We start from the raw sequence: 18,725 nt of genomic DNA on the forward strand, positions 1-18,725 counted from the left end.
TGTGAATTTTGCTTCCATTTTTTAAATGATTCTTGAATATAGGGCAAATACTTAGGAAATCAGAAGCTATGAGATTGCGGATAATCACTGGAGTTCAGTATTACAAAATATGATTTTAATGACCCATTTTACAAATGTAAAAGTTAGTGTTCTGTCTCTGTAGAGTTGCTTATTCCCGATCAAGGTTCTGCAGGATACTTTGTGAACTATCTGGAGTTGACATGTACAACTTCAGGATGCCCTGTTTGATCAGTTGTAATTTTTGAGAAAAAAAGAGGTCAGAAAAACTGGTCTGAAGACTGGCTCATAGAAGCTCTAGAGCCTCTAGACTGTAGAAGAAACTTAGTTTTCTCATCTGAACTTATATTTGAAAAAGAGGTGACATATACCTTCAACAGTGTTTAGGCAGGTACGTACTACCAAATCTCATTGTCAAAACCAGGACAGTAACATTGAAATAACCACTTCGATGTGAAAGTAATTCTATAATTAACCCTGTTGTCTCTTCTTTTTTTTTCTTTTCTTTTTTTTTTTTTTTTGAGACAGTCTCGCCCTGTTGTCTAGGCTGGAGTGCAATGGCGCGATGTCGACTCACTGCAACCTCCGCCTTCCAAGTTCAAGCGATTCTCTTTCCTCAGCCTCCTAAGTAGCTGGGATTACAGGCACCTGCCACCATGCCCAGCTACTTTTTGTATTTTTAGTAGAGATAGAGTTTCACCATGTTGGCCAGGCTGGTCTCGAACTCCTAATCTTCATGATCTGCCCACCTCAGCCTCCGAAAGTGTTGGGATTACAGGCGTGAGCCACCACACCTGGCCAGTGAACCCTGTTGTCTCTTAAGACACACAAGATCATGCCCTGTGAATACAGAGTGGAGGGGAGTGGTCAGGACATGAGGGTGAAGCCCATCCTGGACTGAGACCACCTAGAATCAAATTCCAGCTCTGCCAACTAAATCCTGTGCATTTCTGGGAGGCATTAGTGTACCCTGCCAAAATGTGGCTGTGATCTGGTGTAACATACCATCACCTCCAGCAACACCATATGGCAGACTACACCAGGATCTCCTCCTATGCCACTCTTGTTTTTATTCTCTTAGGGTGATCTCTCCTGTTTTCATTATCCTGCACCCTGCACATTACACAAGTGTGCACACACAGTGGTGATCACACACATTTCTTCCATCTTTTTTCTCTGTGGTTTTCTCCCTTGTTTGACACTCCATTGCCAAATAATGAATAGCTATTTTGCTATCCAAAAGGAGCAGTTCAGTGCCAACATGTTTTCAAGCACCTGTCCTTCTGCAGGAAACTCGTCTTTCGTCTTTATTTCCTCTTTGTTGGAAGTAAATTTGCCCTCTTATTTGCTGACATTTTCAAACTTGTACCAGTTCTTTCTCGCTATGGTAGATGACTGGAGGTAAACCTACTGCTCTTCTTTTTCTTTTTTTATGTAGAGTATAATTTATAATACTTTTGGTATTCCATTTTTATATATAAATTTAAATTTGAAACTTTTGATAAGTTTTAATTTTCAAATGACTAGTTTTTAGCAAATAAGTTGAAGAAGTTTTATTATAATGGATTTGATTCTTCTTTTCCAATAGTAGCTTACTTATTTCGTTTTTAACAAATAATTTCTGTGTCTTTCAAAGATCATACTTACTTTTTGTTCATCTTTGTACAAGTTGATAGGAGTCAAATTCTACAGGCATGCCAGTATCCACTCCCTGTAATCTTCTGCAAAGTAGGTTTTTAAAAAGTTGGTAGTAGCACATCAAAACATTGTCTTTATGTTTCACTCATATTTTTCTTTAATTCTTGTGATTTACTAAAAGCTCACTGAACAGTTCTGTTTACTATATATTATAGTATACCGTTCACCATTGTAATGCCAAAAACAGAATTTTGTGTGTCATTACAGCTATAATAGAAAGGAGCACTGAGAAGCCTGTGTCCTGGTCGTCCTTCCCCTTTTATGAATCAGAGAGGAACAAAACTATGTCAGAAAATTGTTGCATTGTGTTACTTTCATTGTAAATATCACAAAGTCATGTAAAGTTACTGGGATTCGATGATACATAAAAGTGGGGGGCAGTTAGTTCTATCTCTACACAGACTTTGATAGATGGACCCTCATCTACTGCTTGCTTTGACTGTGGCTAAAGTTTATGTTGGACTGAGACATTTGGGATTTGGAAATAAAGTTAAAGACTTCTCATACCAGTCACTTATAAGTTCTAGTAAATAACTTGGGGGTGGCCGTAGGAACATGGGGTTAGGCAGTGGTAACAAAGAAATAAGCCCTATTCTCATGGAGCTTACTTTGGGAGTGGTGATACTCAACAGACTGTAATTTGAAGTAGAAGCAATTAACTTTGTCGATAGGTTCTTGGAGATACAACTTTAAACAAAATGAGTAGTATATTGCAGCCTCTTTTTTCATCAATGTTATAATGAAACCATGTTGAAAGCAATGGCATTATTTGAGGACCTGCTGTCTGTCGTTTCACTTAAAGTTAGTTTTAAAGAATGTATTGACCACGTTAAGTGAGGATCTACTGTAATCTAGGGATGGCCCCTGGAGAAGGAAGGTAGCATTTAGGTTGAAGTTTGTGGGGATGGGGATAGGTAGGATTTGGAAAGAGAGAGGGGCAGAGAGTGCGCAGGGGAGCCCTTAGGATGGAGGAAGTGGGAATATGCACAGAGATGAATGGTGGAGAGCAATCTGGTTTGACTTAAGATGTTACTTACGTACGTGTGTAAAGTAGTAGGTTAATGGGCTTAACTTGAGGATATTTTGGGACCAGATTATAGGCAACTAAAGTTTTTTATATTTTTAGATAGTAAGAAACCATGAAAGTGTTTTGAGACAGAATGTTGAGAAACATGATGAAAATTGTGATTTGGGCAATTAATCTGGCCTTTGTGTAGAGATTGATTGGAGAACAGACACCATTAGCAACATGTTTTAGTAGTTTGGGTGCTATGCCAAAAACGACTGGAACAGTAAATGGAAAGAGTGGGACGAATTCAAGGTAAATGGGGTGGCCAAACATTTTGATGATTAGAGACTATCCTGATTTAGGTTTGAAGCATGGTTATTATTAGTGCCCATTTTTGCTTTTAAAAGTTTTCTGCTTTGGACAATAAATCATATGGTGACCCTAAAGATAGATTGCTGTAGCATTGATAGCACTTGCTAATTAGATTGAAAGGAGACAGGGATGGTGGTGTAAGAGAGCAGAATATACGGTTTTTTAGAAGTTATTATTTCACTGAGTTTTCATTTTTTGAAGAATTAAGCATAAAATTTCCTTACCTAAATTCTATAATCAAATCTTGTATGTTTAAAATTATTTGTGTGCGCATGTGCGCGCGCGTGTATGTGTGTGTTTAACGAACACATTTGAGTTTTGGAATATTCAGCAAAATGATGGTTGCTGGCTGGGTGCAGTGGCTCACACTTGTAAACTTAGCACTTTGGGAGGCTGAAGCAGGAGGATCACTTGAAGCCAGGAGTTTGAGACCAGCCTGGGCTACAAAACGAGACCTTGTCTCTACAAAAAATAAAAAAAATTAGCCAGGCATGGTGGCGCGTGCCTCTAGTCGCAGCTACTTCGGAGGCTGAGGTAGGAGGATGGCTCGAACCTAGGAATTCAAGGTGGCTGTGAGCTAGGATCATGCCACAGCACTCCAGCCTGGGTAACAGAGCAAGACCCTGTATCTAAAAACAATAAAATTAATTAAAGTAATTTTAAAATGATAGATGCTGAAGAGAATATGTTATATTTAGTCTTATCTCACATTTTCATTCATTTCTATTTAAAAGTAAAGCTTTTTAGGGGAACTTTAATCGGTGTAACTGACAAAAAATTTACAAATACAATATGCTGTATATCAACATGCCTTTACTGAGAAAAGAGAAAGCAGGCTCCATTATGTTAGCACCTTTTGGTTCCTGATCTTTTTTTCCCCTTATTAAAACAGGTGACTGTAGTCACATGATACTTACTTTAAGGCTTGTGTGTAGATATAGCTATTATATTTGTGGACAGTCTCAAATGCTTTCATCTCATGTGTTTTCCATGTATAGGCAGAAGGAGAAGACAGCCTGAAGAAGATGCAGCTGATGGAGCTTGCGATTCTGAATGGCACCTACAGAGATGCCAACATTAAATCACGTAAGAATGAGCTCTGAGGCCCAGGGTTACTGCTGTCTGCGTTGTTTTGTCTACAGACTTTTTTCCTTTTGGCAACACAATAATAGTTCATACAAAGTGAACAGTTGAAATAATTCTGTCACTTGATATGGGACTGACAGTCCTATTTTTAATGCTTTCATGAATTGAGGACACTCTTGATTTTATTTTATGTCAGCATGTTGAAGTTTTAGGTTGATAAACTTACATTATTTTAACAAAATCACAATCTCTAAATTCAAGCGTTTAAGAAATTTTCTGTTTGGTTAACTACAGATGTAGGGCTTGCAGCTTATCTTGTTAAATTTATGCAAAAGACAACATATTGAAAGCTTATTTTGAAAAAGTGAATTTGAAGTGTATCTGACTGAAATGACCCTCTGTTGAGTTCTGTCCTTTCACTTTGCTTGCATGTTTTCCCTCCAGTATTTTTCCTTGTTGATTTCATATGTGAGTTCACAGAGATCAGTGGGTGATAACTCTTTTTCTGTCCTATTTTTGTTTTTATGCGTATCTATGCATGTTTTTATAAGCCGTAAGAGGATAGCTTTTTTATGTTTAAAATGAAATAATGTGAAATTTATATTTTGAAACAATTTAAGATTCATACATGTCATTTATATGAACATACCATGTTTAAATTACTGATTATTTAAAACACATAGAATTTTAAAGTTCTAGCCAGATTTACAAGATGTAGGCAACCTAGTGGGTTTAGAAGTAGTTACTTTACAAATTGTTGACATTAATTTACTCATGAAAATGTGAGTATATCATTAATAGGAATTTAGAAGTAGGGCTTTTTAAGATTTTCCTCAAGATGCACGAAATGTACATATATACCTAGTGGTTACTTGACTAAATGCAATAAAAATTATTCTTTCTTTACTTTGAAACTAAAGCTGTACTTTAGAAATATACCAAAACTGAGTTTCTGTGGACTCCGGTTACAAATTATTTTTTAACATCTGTTAATGCAAGTGTTTCATTGTGCTTCTGCATGTACTTTAGTCTTATGAAATCTTAGATATATCAAATGTATGAACTAAATATAACCTATTTAATGGTGTCATTCATTTTTTTACAATGGCTTTTTAATTTTTGCACATTCTTAATCACATTGGGAAAGGGAAAGCTGTTTGCATTTGATTGGTGTGCTTTTGCATTTTTGTGTGATCAGCGCATGTACTAATGATTTCCTTTTATTTTTCTTCTTTCCTGCTTTTCCTTTCTTTTTCCTACTCCCTTCTCATTTTTCCATATTTTATACTGCTGTCTCTATACTTCTTTCTAAATTTCTTTGCTTACTGTAGCAGCCCTTGCCTTTTCTCTTGCAGCAACAGCCCAGGCTGCTCCAAGGATCATTACTGGGCCTGCGCCGGTTCTCCCACCAGCTGCCCTGCGTACTCCTACGCCAGCTGGCCCTACCATAATGCCTTTGATCAGACAAATACAGACCGCTGTCATGCCAAACGGAACTCCTCACCCAACTGCTGCAATAGTTCCTCCAGGGCCCGAAGCTGGTTTAATCTATACACCCTATGAGTACCCCTACACATTGGCACCAGCTACATCAATCCTTGAGTATCCTATTGAACCTAGTGGTGTATTAGGTAAGTTCTTCTCCCCATGGGGTTAGCAACATTCTCTTTATAAATATTTTTGGTCCCTCAGATTTTGAAATGATTTTATCAGTTTTAGAGAGGCAAGACAAGTTTGCATTAGGGAAGACCGAAAACTAAATTTTGTTTTATTTCAGCCTCTCATAAGGGTTCCCCTTTGAAATAATTGCACCTTAAATTTATTCAGATCCACTTTGGTAACTGAGGTTCAGTTTGGTTGGGTAAATCTGTTGTGTACATTTCAACAAATACTTTTACATTTGACATTACTGAGGTCATTCTGAGTTTTAGGTCCCACCCCATTGGCCTGTCACCTCCATCAGCTCCACTTCTCAAACTTTATTTGAGATTTATTTTATCTCACAGGTTTGTGTAATTGTTGGAAAATTTTTAAACTTCTAAGTGAAAGTAGTCTGAGCTCTTTATAAAATTCATATTATTGTGTGTGTTTTGTAATATTTGTGATCACTTAAAATATCAGATAAATACAGTCATGCATCGCTTAACAACGGGGATACAGTCTAAGAATTGCCTTGTCTGGCAGTTTCATCATTTGGTGTACATCATAGAGTGTACTTACACAGACATAGATGATATCGTTTACTACACACCTAGGCTGTGTGGTATAGCCATTATAATCTTATGGGACCACCATAGTATAAGTGGTCCGTTGTTGACCAAAATGATGTTATGCAGGCATGACTGTAGTTGTATTCTTAAGATTTTTCAGTTATTGTGTTTTGGAGTCCTAGTCATATTAAACATGAGAGATACTCTTAATTTCAGTAGTACAGTGTGGAATAGTTAAATAAATAGCAAATCACTGAATTCAGAATCTCACTTAAGGCAGAAATTAAAATCATAATATAAACGCTTGGTTTTACATGAACAAAAAGTGGTGTGCTCGAAAAAGACATTACTGATGCCTTTTTTTTATAGAGTGGATTGAAATGCCAGTCATGCCTGATATTTCAGCCCATTGACTTGCTGGATGAAGGACTAGAATACAGCAGCTGTTATAACACGACCAGTCAATGTGGAACAAACTGTTTCTGTGCAACCCCTTTGTTTTACCAGACAAAATTTGAATACTTTTTTTCCTGAATTGTATATGACCTTGGTGCTGCATGCATGCTGTTGACTTTTAGGACTTTGATCTTTTAAGGTTTTTTTTCCCCAGCATTAATATTGATTTATAAGGATTTGAAAATCTTTAATGAACTGGAGAACACTAAGATTTAAACTCGAAAATTCGTTGTTCAAGTAAAGAAAGCCATGATGCTCTGTATGTTATCTGTGTGTGTGCATGCACTCAGGTGCCCTTTGTTTCATGAACAAATACATTTCATTGTACATGTTTTCTGTTTAAATCATTGTATAAAGTAATTGCAGGTCAGAATTATACCACAGAACTGTTTATGAGAGGCTTGTGTCTGTTGCACATTTCTTGAAGCATTTTTAAAATAACATGTAACCTGTAACCTTGTTGTTTAAGTTTTCTTTTCTATTAATACTCTGTCCTGTGGTCCCGTGCATGCTCCTTTTCCCAGAACTCCTCTCTGCTGCACCCACAGCATCTGTTCCCGAGGAGTTATGACTCTTGACTTCCTGCAGGGCTGGGGCTCTTAGCCACCAGCTGCTGTTCCAGCACTTTCAGTGCAAGATCTCCCTGATTTTGCCACGTGGAATTGTACTTGTATATGATTACCTTATCTAAAATGAATAAGGGGTGATGGACCAGTTTACTGCTTAGAAATAGCAAGAGGCACTGCAGTAAAAGTTGTTTCTCATTGTAAAGCTTCATGTCTTTTGTTTGTTGGAAAATTTTTACTTATAGAAACTTAATTATTAGACTGGTAAAATAAAGACCAAAATATGCAGATTTCTAATTGGCATTCATAAGGTGAATAATAATAAGTGCCCAATGAAAAAATCTATTATGGTTAATTTCATTTCTTGCTTTGCCACCTAAGCAGTAAAACATGATATTGACCACTTGGAGAACTCAGAAAATTATTTTAAATTTCTAAGTTATAATAAATTTGCACACAGATAACATGCATGCTATTTATGTCACATCTCACATTAAATTATTTTAAAATAAGCAGTGCCCTTCAAAACAGATGCAGACATGTGTGTTGGTAGTAGTGAGGAGATTGGTATTAGCATCAAGTCTTCATTGATGACTAATTTTTAATTCCCTTCCTTTTATCTTTAGGTATGGCTTTCCCAACGAAAGGCTAAGAATTCAAGAACGGTCTTAACTGAACCCTCATCAGATCTGAATTTAACAAATGCTTAGTCTCAGCAGCCTCCGGGGGAAAAAAGCTTAGCCTAGCAGTCAGTGACTTACTTGCACTTTTTGCACATAGATATAAAGTAAAATTATGTTATTAATTTGGTTTAGTCTGTAATATTACACAGTAATGGTAATTTATAAAGGAGTGTATAGTAGTATACTGACTGCTAAGTGTACTATACTGTTTGCTTTACTAATCACCTAATTCATTGCAGTTCATACTTATTGACTCAGAGTTTAAAACCACAATCTGTAGGCTTTAAGAATTGCTTTTAAACCTTTTTAAGTGATAAACTCTTGAAGTGGTCTTAAGGTTAGCAAATAATTGTCAGTATTAAACATGGCGTTATTTAAGTAGTCCTGCTGCAAGAAAGGCACTTCAGTGAATATGTGACTAGTAAAGCTTAAATATGTTTGGATCTAATAGAGCTCATGAAATACTGTAACTTGGGGATTGTAAATGAATGGATACAATAGGTTAAGGCCCAAGATGTTTGAAATGAATGCAATATTAATAGATGCATATATACATGACATATTGTGGTTAATTTTAAAACTACTGTGCCTTAACGTGTTTCTTAAACTTTTGTAGTAAATGAACATTTGAAATCCATTTTGATAAACCTGCTGTTAATGTTTTTTTTCCCCCCTTGTGAATGTTTTCTAACTTTGTCTTGGTAATTGCAATTTAACTAGGTGCGGTGGCTACTAAAGTTCGAAGGCACGATATGCGTGTCCATCCTTACCAAAGGATTGTGACCGCAGACCGAGGTTAGTTTAGTTCTGCAGTTCTTGTCTATAAGAAATGCGTTGGGTGTCCATAAAATTTGCAACACCACACCTGATGGAAAAATGTAATTGCTTACCTGCACACAGTTTTTTTTCCTTTTCTAAATTTGTTTGTGATCATTGACAGATTTAAGGGTTGGGTTTTTTGTTTTGGTTTGGTTTTTTCTCCCTTCATATTTTAACTTATTAAATCTTCTATTATTATGTACTATGATTTATTCCTACTAAAACATAAATTAGTCAATTTGGGGAGCTATTAAATTTTGATGTTGCCTCAGTTATTTTCATTAATAACTTTTGCTAAAATTTACCTTTTAAAAGTTCTGAAATTTGGGGTTGGTATTGCAAAATGAATTGAACGGATGGTGCTTTAATGAGAGAAGTAAAGGAATATATGCCTCCTGTGTACTTTTGGAGAAAACTGAAGATTTAGTTTCCATTTTTCTTTATAATAAAATATTTGAGCCACTGTATAAACATGAGGGTGCACATGTCAAGTACTTAGCTAAAATCAACAAAGTGAGGACTGTGAAGATAACTTTCATGTAGTTGGATTTTTTTATATAAATTAGAGCGTCAATTCCCTTTTATTCTTACATTCTCTTGCCAAAATGGATCCTTTGATTTTTGTCATTTGCTGCTAAAATATATTATCTGAAGGTAAACTGTCTCTTGAAGTTCTGTGGTGGTATGAGATCCAGCTGTGTGAATATAATTTTTGACTAACCTGTGACTGGAAAATAAGTCTTCATTTTTCTCCTTTACAACTTTTATAATTTGTGTCCTGTATATGCCCTTGGACCCTTTTATAAATTATTTTTGCTTATTGAGGAATGGTATTTTCGGTTTATTGACATTGAATTGTTTTCTAAGTTTTTCCATCACAAGATAGGAATATCAAGCATGGTAGTAAAAAAGGATTTTTTACAAGTTTCTATTATGGCACATTTGTTTCCTGCAAATTAAATTGATCAAAGTTTCAAATATTAGTGGAGGAAAAAGTGCTGGATTTGTACTTCAATTGTACATCTTCTATGAATTTATGAAGGACCTACCTGCTTTATGTGATTACCTTGAGTACTGATGATAAATACTAGACACAGCTGTTGTCCACATCAGAAATAACATGCCTTTCCCAAAGACATTGTTAATATTTGTTTAGCATAATCCATAAAGAACGTCGAAGACTTTTAAACTAATGTATTCATCACTAACAGTGATTGTTCAGTGAACAAAATAGACCCCAGCTCCGTGGTCGTCTATGAGGATGATATTCCTTGTAAGTGTTCTGTATGAGCACGTCTCATAGGGATGGGGAAATTTTTTGGAAAGTCACTTGAGTTTTAAAGAAACTGGACAATTCCATGAATAATTTGAGGTTTTATTCATATTGCTAATGTCTACAATTGTTCTAAAGAGTATTTTAAAGTAGTTTTTTTCCCCCAGCTAATCTTTCCCTATATATGCCCCCTTTTAGGAGACTTCTCACCATTTTGCTTTAACACAATAATTATTGGCCTACTTAATACTCCAGTGCCTTGAGATAGTTGGACATATTTTAGGAAGATTTTATTGTATTTGGAAAATTACGACACATTCCATGCATGGATCTTTTGTAGTTACGTGTTTTGATTAGTCCTGTCACTGTTTTTATTTAAAATGCAGTGTCAGCAAACCGAAATGCTCATTTCTTTTTTAGTAACAGAGTACTCGTATACTTATCACTGTATGCACTCATTGGGTCTAAGGGAGATGTCTGAAGTCCTTCACTTAAATTATTTTATGATACTACTGTTTTCTCTATTTTTGAGGTTAAAATTATTTTAAAAAAATATTTTGAAGAGAAGTTTATTAGTATAAGCATTCATTTAATGCAAAAAAACTCAGCCCTTGGACATATAACCATGTAATTCTATATGAACATTTAGAGTACTACATGGTTGACCAATATGTAGTTCTTTACTAAAAGTAAACTCACCTCTTTTATATATTTCAAAACTGAATTTGAAGCCTATTAGAGACCAACTGACCTTTTAGTTGTAATGAACTGTATGGTCTTGCATGGTGACACACCTGTGTAGGAGGCCAAGACTTGGCAGAGGATGTAGTCTAGGTGTCCTGGTATATATAAATGGTCACTCACTTCGTTTATATATTCCACACTCAGAAAAGAAGTCAGAGTTTTTTCTGAGTAATACAAAAACCATCACTTACATAATTTGTATAAGAAACTTTAAACAGTTTTAATCAAAACTATGAGTAACATCAAAAATGCTTTAAGATTCTATATTTTGGAATACCTGTGAAGTAGTATGACTACATCATGTTAAATATTTATTTTCTTCTATGATTTTGGAGCAGCAATTTTTATTTTAAATAAAATTCCACTTTTAAGAAATTCAGGGAAGATTTGGTCACATTGAAGATACAGTATTTTTGTAGTATTTATAAACTGTTCTAAATGATAGACTATAGAAAACATTTTTGTCATATGAAGGTAAATCAGTCCATTATTTTAGATCATTTAAACTGAACATTACACCTTCTGGGCTTTGATTTATGAAGTGGCACAGAATCTAACTTTGCACTGAATATCTTTTCATTCACATCTCCTCTGCCTTAGTCACAATGGCAACAGTACAGAAAATTCTATCAAACCTCAGAATATAGTAGAAATAATTAAGCTGTTGAATGAGTCTTAAAAATTATACTACTGTTAAGTGGACCAAGTTTGGTGAAGCAGAATGTGACAAAGGTTGATTAAGGAAGGAACAACTCAAGGACATTGGGAATGATAACTTTTCCACTTGAGAACTACTTTATGTTTTACTGTAATTTTTAAAGTTTTTTTGTCCTTTTTGTTATTTTGCAAAAGAAAATAGTATTTACAGGTGGCTTCTTTTAAAATATAAAAATATAAAGCAGGAATGTATATGAAATGTCAGATTTTATTGTATTTGCAGAGTATTAGCTTTGAAATTGAATAAAGAAAGCTGTTTGTAGTTTTAAAATGCCTTATTGGTATCAATTAGAAATTTCTTCTATTTTTTGATGTACTTAGAGCTTTTTGAGTGTAGAATTTTAAATGGCAGGATTTTACAGTGTTTACATGCAAGTGCATTTTATAAGTGTTCTATATGTGTAAAATAGTATTTTCAACTGGAAAGTGTTGGCTAGTGCAAAAGGCCTGGCCATTTTCTGGTTCCCATGATGTTGCCTACACTGCTAGACTACAGTTTAGTATTGCTTTGTATCATGAGGCCAAGAAATTCCATGTTGTTTGTAAATAGAATAATTGAAAAAGCAATAAACATTTATTGAACAAAAGAAACCTTGTTTGGCCCAGAGTTTATGTTGAACCAAATGGTTCATAGAATTTTGAATTTCTTTAGATTCATTTCTGTTAATCATCAGTTATTAATAATCACATCCATCATTAATAGTTGCTTTAATGCTTGCATCTTAGAGAATACTAATGCTTAATAGCAGTCAGATACTGATAACTGCACTGACTGTTTAAAAATTCTGTATACCAAACCTATTCATTGTTGTTTTTCAATTTCCTTCATTGACTGCTACTAACTATTAGTCGTTAGTTGTATTTTATTTCTATTTTTTCTTGTTAACCGGTTTTTTTTTGTTTTTTTTTTTTTGTGGGAGTGGGCTCTTCTTCATTTGTTCAAATCATGATACGAAATTGTCATGATTTTAATTGTATTCTGTAGATGGTGTCAATCAGTTTGTCAGAATTAAACATGCTTTTTTTTTTATTAGTTGTGATTAGTTTTTCATGTTGTCATTAAGCCGTCACTAGCTGAAACTAATCTCTTCTCTATCTTTTCTTTTCTTTTTTTTGTTTTGTTTTTTTTTGTTTCTAACCACCCAGCCGCCACCGGCAACTAACCTATGACCTTCTGACCTCTGAACTCTTCACCCAATGATGACCTGACCATGCCTGCCTGCTGATCAGTTAACTGGTAATCGCCTTTGCTTGCCTGTCGTCAGTGCAGCGAGCTGAGGCACTTGTCCGTTCGTCTTACCATCTAACCAAACAAAAGACAAAGAAATTGTTGTCCTCCAACTCAGCTTTTTTTTTTTTTTTTTTTTTTCCTGTTTGGGTGAAAGTGGTTCTAGAACCTGCACTGAATAGTAGTAAAGCAATAAGGCCCAATTCATCCCACAGCACTGATCATCTTTTAATATCCCACCCTAAGCGAACGGTAAGAAGGCCTCTCTTAAGAAGGGGAGACAGATGGTCCTTAACTACTCAATGACAGAGGCAGTTACTGTGAGAGACTTCTAGGAATCTTTTTCTTCTCATAGCGAAGTCAAAGCTCTCTCTGAATGTACTGTGTGATGATGCATCATGCATGAACCTTCGGTCAGGGATATCATTGGTGAAGTGATTTCAAAAAGTATTCAAAATTTGATATGCTGTTTAGTCACTACAGTGCCCTCAAAGGGCAGAAGTTGCAGCCTTTTTTATATTGCCTGCCAAAATTTGAAGTATTAGAAGAAAGTGTGCCATGAGAGAAAAACTTAAGGAGTTTTGAAAAGTAATGCAAATAACAAAACTGCAACACTATTTTTAAAAAGATAAATATCTGAGTTAAAATTACTGAATCTTTATTTTACACCTAAAAAAATATGAGAACAAGGTACATGCATTATGTGTCACATTACTGGGCAAACTGTTCAAGTATTTTTTTTTAAACCTCCCTGTATAGAAAAAAATCATTAAGGATGTAAAAGCCATGCTTGCCTATTTGCTGTATACATGTAATGAAATTGTAGATAAAGTGTAGTGCATTGAAACAAATGAACAAAAAGTAGATACTTTTACTATACAAGGGTGCTGGTGCAGAAAAAAATATATATATTTTTGGAAATGTAGCATTTTATACTTTCAAGTGTTATAAAAAAAAAGAAAAAGAACAAAGAAACCCTTTATTTCATTAAATGATTTTTTCTGGTGGTTGTCAAGAAACAAAAGACCAAAAGAGCCTTTTTGTCTTTCTTTTTTATTTTTTAAGTATTGGAATAAGTCTAAAGAAAAGAAAGTGCCTTATTTTCCTTCATGGTCATTTAGTCAAGTGTCTCATAAAGATCAGCTCCTCCCTCAGAATACAAGTTAATGCATGTTACTCAGTCGCCCAGTATGTGAAAGAAGATATGAGGGAGACAAATGAGTTGATAGTTTGAATTATATGATTTTTGCCACGTTACCTTGATGCAAATTTGCCAAATCTGATACTGTGAAAAGATTTGATAACTTTTCTAATGCCTGACTAGTAAGTTTTAAAACATCATTCTTTAAAAGAATAGTTTAATACTTTTGGTTATTCCAATCTTCAATGTTAACCCAAAGGATTCTGAGATAAAAATTATGTGTCATCTAAACTTCAGTTTACAGACAAAATTAGAGCTTTGTTTTATTTGGAGAAGGGGGATGCATTCATTTGATTTTGTTTTTTGTTTTTAATTAATTGGATATAATAGGATACCTAGCAAATGTTTTCACAAAAGTGAATCTTTGTGATTTTCATTCTAGAAAACAATGTTTTAAATCACCCAAATTTAATCACATGTCTTTATATCATACCAGATAACTGGTGTAGTGTATCCTTTTACTGTTTCAGTAACCTCTGCCTCCCCCACCCCTTAACTTTAAAAGAATGTGAAAAACTAGCATCATAGTGCATATAAATACTCAACCACATTTCAGCTTAAGCTTCTAATTTCTCAAGAAGTTGAAACAGTTAGTTATGTAGTTGAAGCAATTTGTGTGCAAAGCCTACATCTAAACACTTGAGTGTGAATAATCATTAACTGCTCAGTACCAGACGTGGCAAATCTCAAGTGACAGTGGACTCCCCCCCCCCCCCCGCCAGCTTATCAACTCGTTCCCTCTTCCACACCTTCCCAGCATCACAGTCAGAGGTCAGCAGGAAGCTGAGTCATTACCTTCTTGGTGACCTCCCCCACCATCTTGTCTCACTTGGAAACCGTTGTCAGTTTATTTACTATGCAATAGACATTCATTGTTTTGTATCCAGCTAGCTTTGGTTTAATATGCCACTGCTTTGTCTTTCTGTTACACATACAGTTTTGATTTATTTACAATATATGCTGTGCCATTTTGATTTTTATATTGTTTGGTTGGTTGAATAAATTTGCGACACTCAAACACTTGAGGTGATAGTTGTTAAAAACAATACCAGTATTTGATCCAGTTTCATCTCAACTATGTTATACCTGGACATTTTAGATGTTTATCAAAGGTCTTTTATGGGGAAGAAAGTAAATATATGAAATAATAAATGTGTGACATTTATAGGGAATGTTGGCTCTGAACAAACTTTTGAAAACTTGGTTGACAAAATTTTGGATCAACTGAAAAAAGCATGACTTTTGAAATCTCTGAATGCCTTGGTTCTCAGTATTATCATTCTTTATTGAATTTATTTCTTATTAAAATATGTAGTTTTTAAGACTTTTTTTCTGACAGTATTATGTAATTTTTTAGCGTGGGTAGATGGGAGTGTCGCTTGTATGTTATCGTACAGCTGACATGTATTTTTGTCTATTCTTTATTATCTTAGTTTCATGCTATGTATGTACCATAACCAACCTATTGCCTATGAGAAACATGTAAGATAATGTATTTACAGCCATTGTTACAAGTTTATAATGTATTTTTCTATCTTGTTTTATATGTATGTTATATAACATTCAAAAAGAATTTTTTTCTTGATTGAGAAAAGGATACAAAATGCAAAATCCACAATTTTGATAACTGAAAATTGCCAATTGTTTTGCAGTACTTTATTATATTGGGTGTCTTGTCTTTTTTGGGCTTTTAGTTAGCTAATGAATGAATACATTAGACACTTTTGGGTTTTAGTTGGGATTTTACATAGCTTGCATTTTAATTCTTTGGTTCTTTGCTGTTTCTATTAACCCACAGCATTATTTTAATAAATGTTATAATACCAACCTACTAACTCTGGACTTTGTCTGTTTATTAACCTTTATATGTTTAATTAAAATAAACAAATAAAGACAAAAGAATGTAAAGTCTTGAGTTACTGGACTAACCCTGAAGAACGTGACCACAGATAACATAGCGTGACTTGTTTTTATGTTGTTTGTCAGCTGACAGTTTTGCACACTACTGTTAAAATGGCTTTGGTTATTCTGGTCTTTTAGCTTGGGGGCGGGGGCTGGTGTGGGTGTAGGTGCAGTAGAGATGGGAACAAAGTAGCCTTTGTTTGAGGCATTCTTCTCTTGCCACTTGCCTTTCAGCATCTGCATTACTAATTCCACACCTTATTTTTCCTTCTCCAAAATAATCACTGTCTGCTCACAGCATCGAGTAAAAAGATACATTGTAATGGTATATACCTGGAGAAACCAGTTTGATTCTTTGTTGAACCATTTCTTTTAATTTCTGTAAATAAGTAATTTTATGGTCACATTGTAAAGCAGAGAAACTGTTGATATTTTACCTTTATTTAGATTTTTGTTTTAACTTGACCTTTTTCCTTTGGAAAGCGTTGAACTTGTTTAGCTAACTACTCCTATTAGGGGAGCTTAACTTGGGTAAAGTCAAAGGCCCACTGGCTGTTTCTCATGGTGGCCTGAAGCCCCGCTGCTTTCCAGTGAGGAAAAGAACCCTCAGCACGTTACTGAGTTTTCCTCAGGTATTTTTTTCTCTGTCACCTACTTTACAAATACAGTCAGACTAAAACATTAAACAAGAAGTTTAAGGGGGAAGAACATTGGGATTTGAAGTTGTATGTGATTAATTTCTTGCATGCAAATCAATTTAAGATTTCTTAAATATCTTCATGCTTTTCTTGGCTGGAACTTGGGTAAATTAACCTGTAATTATGAATTATTTAGTTTAACTCAAGGTGCATTTTTATTTCACAGATTGATACTTGCTTTTTTCTGTGAAACAGTTCTCCTAGATACCAGAATCCTCAGGATGAATTTTTGCATTTGTAAATAACAATTTATCTTTGTAAATTACATTTTATTTATTTAGAGTTCTAAAATTGAGGGCTGAAATGAATGACATGTAATAGAAGACAAAACTGTACCAATACGCTGTTAACCAATCAGACTGTCCAGGTATTCTCATTTCATAAATATATATACACACATATAAATACACAGAGTAGTGTTAGCTGATGTGAGTGATAACAGCGAATCACCATTGAGATGGTCATTTGGATCATGTAAACAAACCGTGTCATGTCTCTGATGGGAGCGGTGGGTAGTGTACTGTTAGGTGGACAGGTCTTTTAACATGCTACTATTTGTAAAAGTTTCCGTTGCCATAGCAGTTCATGTAGTAGTCTGTGAAAATTCGAAGCTGTCTGTCAAGCTGCTAATATACAAGTTGTCATGGTACCATGTAACTTAAATTGATGAATTTCTATGCAATTTACTGTTCTCTGAAGCCTATGAATGCAGCCTCATCTCATTTTCAGTTAAGGGTACTTTATGTATAATTATGTCATTGCTGCCTTTTATGTAGGAAATGTAAAAAAGTTTTAAAAGGCGAAAATAACATTACAGATTTCATTTTTATACAGGTTACAATATTATTAAACATGAAACTACCAAATTCCAAGAATAGTAAAATTCTAGAGTCAGTTGATTGATTGAAACTATTTGACAAAACAGTTGAAAGCTGAGCTTTCAGTCAAGAAGTTGGTGAAATTAATGTCCTTAAACTTTTCCTTTAGGCAAAATGTCAGGGAAAACTTAACATTGAAAGTAGTTATTCCCATACGCACCAGTGCAGTAGCTCCACGTGTAAGAGGTCACGAAGGCACCCTGCCCGTAAAACCAGGATGTGCATACGTACACACAATCGGTGTCTGGTTATGGTTTTCTAAACACTACATAAGGATCTGAATTTTTTAGTGTGCCAAAAGCAAATGATAGGTTTAAATGAAATTGCTCACTACCAAATCAAGACTCTTCATATATATACGTGTGTGTATATATATATATATGTCATAACACTTTCACGTGTGACAGCCTAAGGTTTCTTTAGTTTTAGGATGGGGTGGGGTGGGAGTGGTTTTGCACGTTTGACCAGGATGTGATGTCTGTCTTTATTCCTTGATAAGAAGTAGCTGTTACAGCATTTCAAACAAATTATTTTAGGTAGAATAGAACTTACTGCCGAATGATAATTTATTTAGCAAAAATTATTCTCCAACTTTTCAAATTCACAATTTTTCTAAGTGCATAGAGTAGTTTTTTACATTGTCACGAATTCCTTAATACCTTTATTTAAAATGGAAAAAATATGGACAATATTTTAGAAATATGTGCTACACATCTAATTTTATCTGTAGTTTAAGTGATCTAAATTGAGATGCCTTTGATATGAAGAGATTTACCAACATTATATGCACTCGTGCCTTCAATGTGGAATCAAACTGGTTAACCTCAGCACAGTCCTCTCGTTTCTGTGTTTCTGCTGCACTAATTGCCAGGGGGTGGGGGAGAAGGCGAATGAAGCTAATTCATAGTAGAAGGAGGCGATAGGTGCAGCAAAGAGCAGCCACAGTATTGATTCCACATTATAATTTTGTCGCCCCTTCTTGGCAAAAGACACCACATTGTGGGAAGATCTCAGCTTCCAGGGTAAAAGTTAATTTATAACTTAAAAGTGCTATTAAGTTTTTATTACCAAATATATCTTTTATGGTTTATATTGTAGTGGTATGTATGAAACATTTAAAATTTTACTGTGGAAATTGTGTGTGTGTGTGTATATATATAGAAGTCG

General features: G+C 34.7%; 1 protein-coding gene across 5 annotated transcripts in view; it reads left to right on the forward strand.

The window, feature by feature from the left end:
- QKI (QKI, KH domain containing RNA binding) overlaps window positions 1-15,911 on the forward strand; it is a 159,008-nt gene extending 143,097 nt beyond the window's left edge. Inside the window, exons 5-8 of one of the 5 annotated variants that reach the window (XM_034963214.4) lie at window positions 4,096-4,183; window positions 5,515-5,814; window positions 8,819-8,893; window positions 12,798-15,911. In XM_034963214.4, the coding sequence (XP_034819105.1) occupies window positions 4,096-4,183; window positions 5,515-5,814; window positions 8,819-8,893; window positions 12,798-12,814 (480 nt within the window). In that variant the 3' untranslated portion in view covers window positions 12,815-15,911. Of the gene's footprint in view, window positions 1-4,095; window positions 4,184-5,514; window positions 5,815-6,762 lie in introns of all 5 variants that reach the window. The other 4 variants (XM_034963216.4, XM_034963217.4, XM_034963218.4 and 1 more) reach the window with 4 other exon arrangements.
- The last annotated feature ends 2,814 nt before the right edge of the window (window positions 15,912-18,725 follow it).

The sequence above is a fragment of the Pan paniscus genome, chromosome 5, assembly GCF_029289425.2.
Source record: "Pan paniscus chromosome 5, NHGRI_mPanPan1-v2.0_pri, whole genome shotgun sequence".
Taxonomy (NCBI): domain Eukaryota; kingdom Metazoa; phylum Chordata; class Mammalia; order Primates; family Hominidae; genus Pan; species Pan paniscus.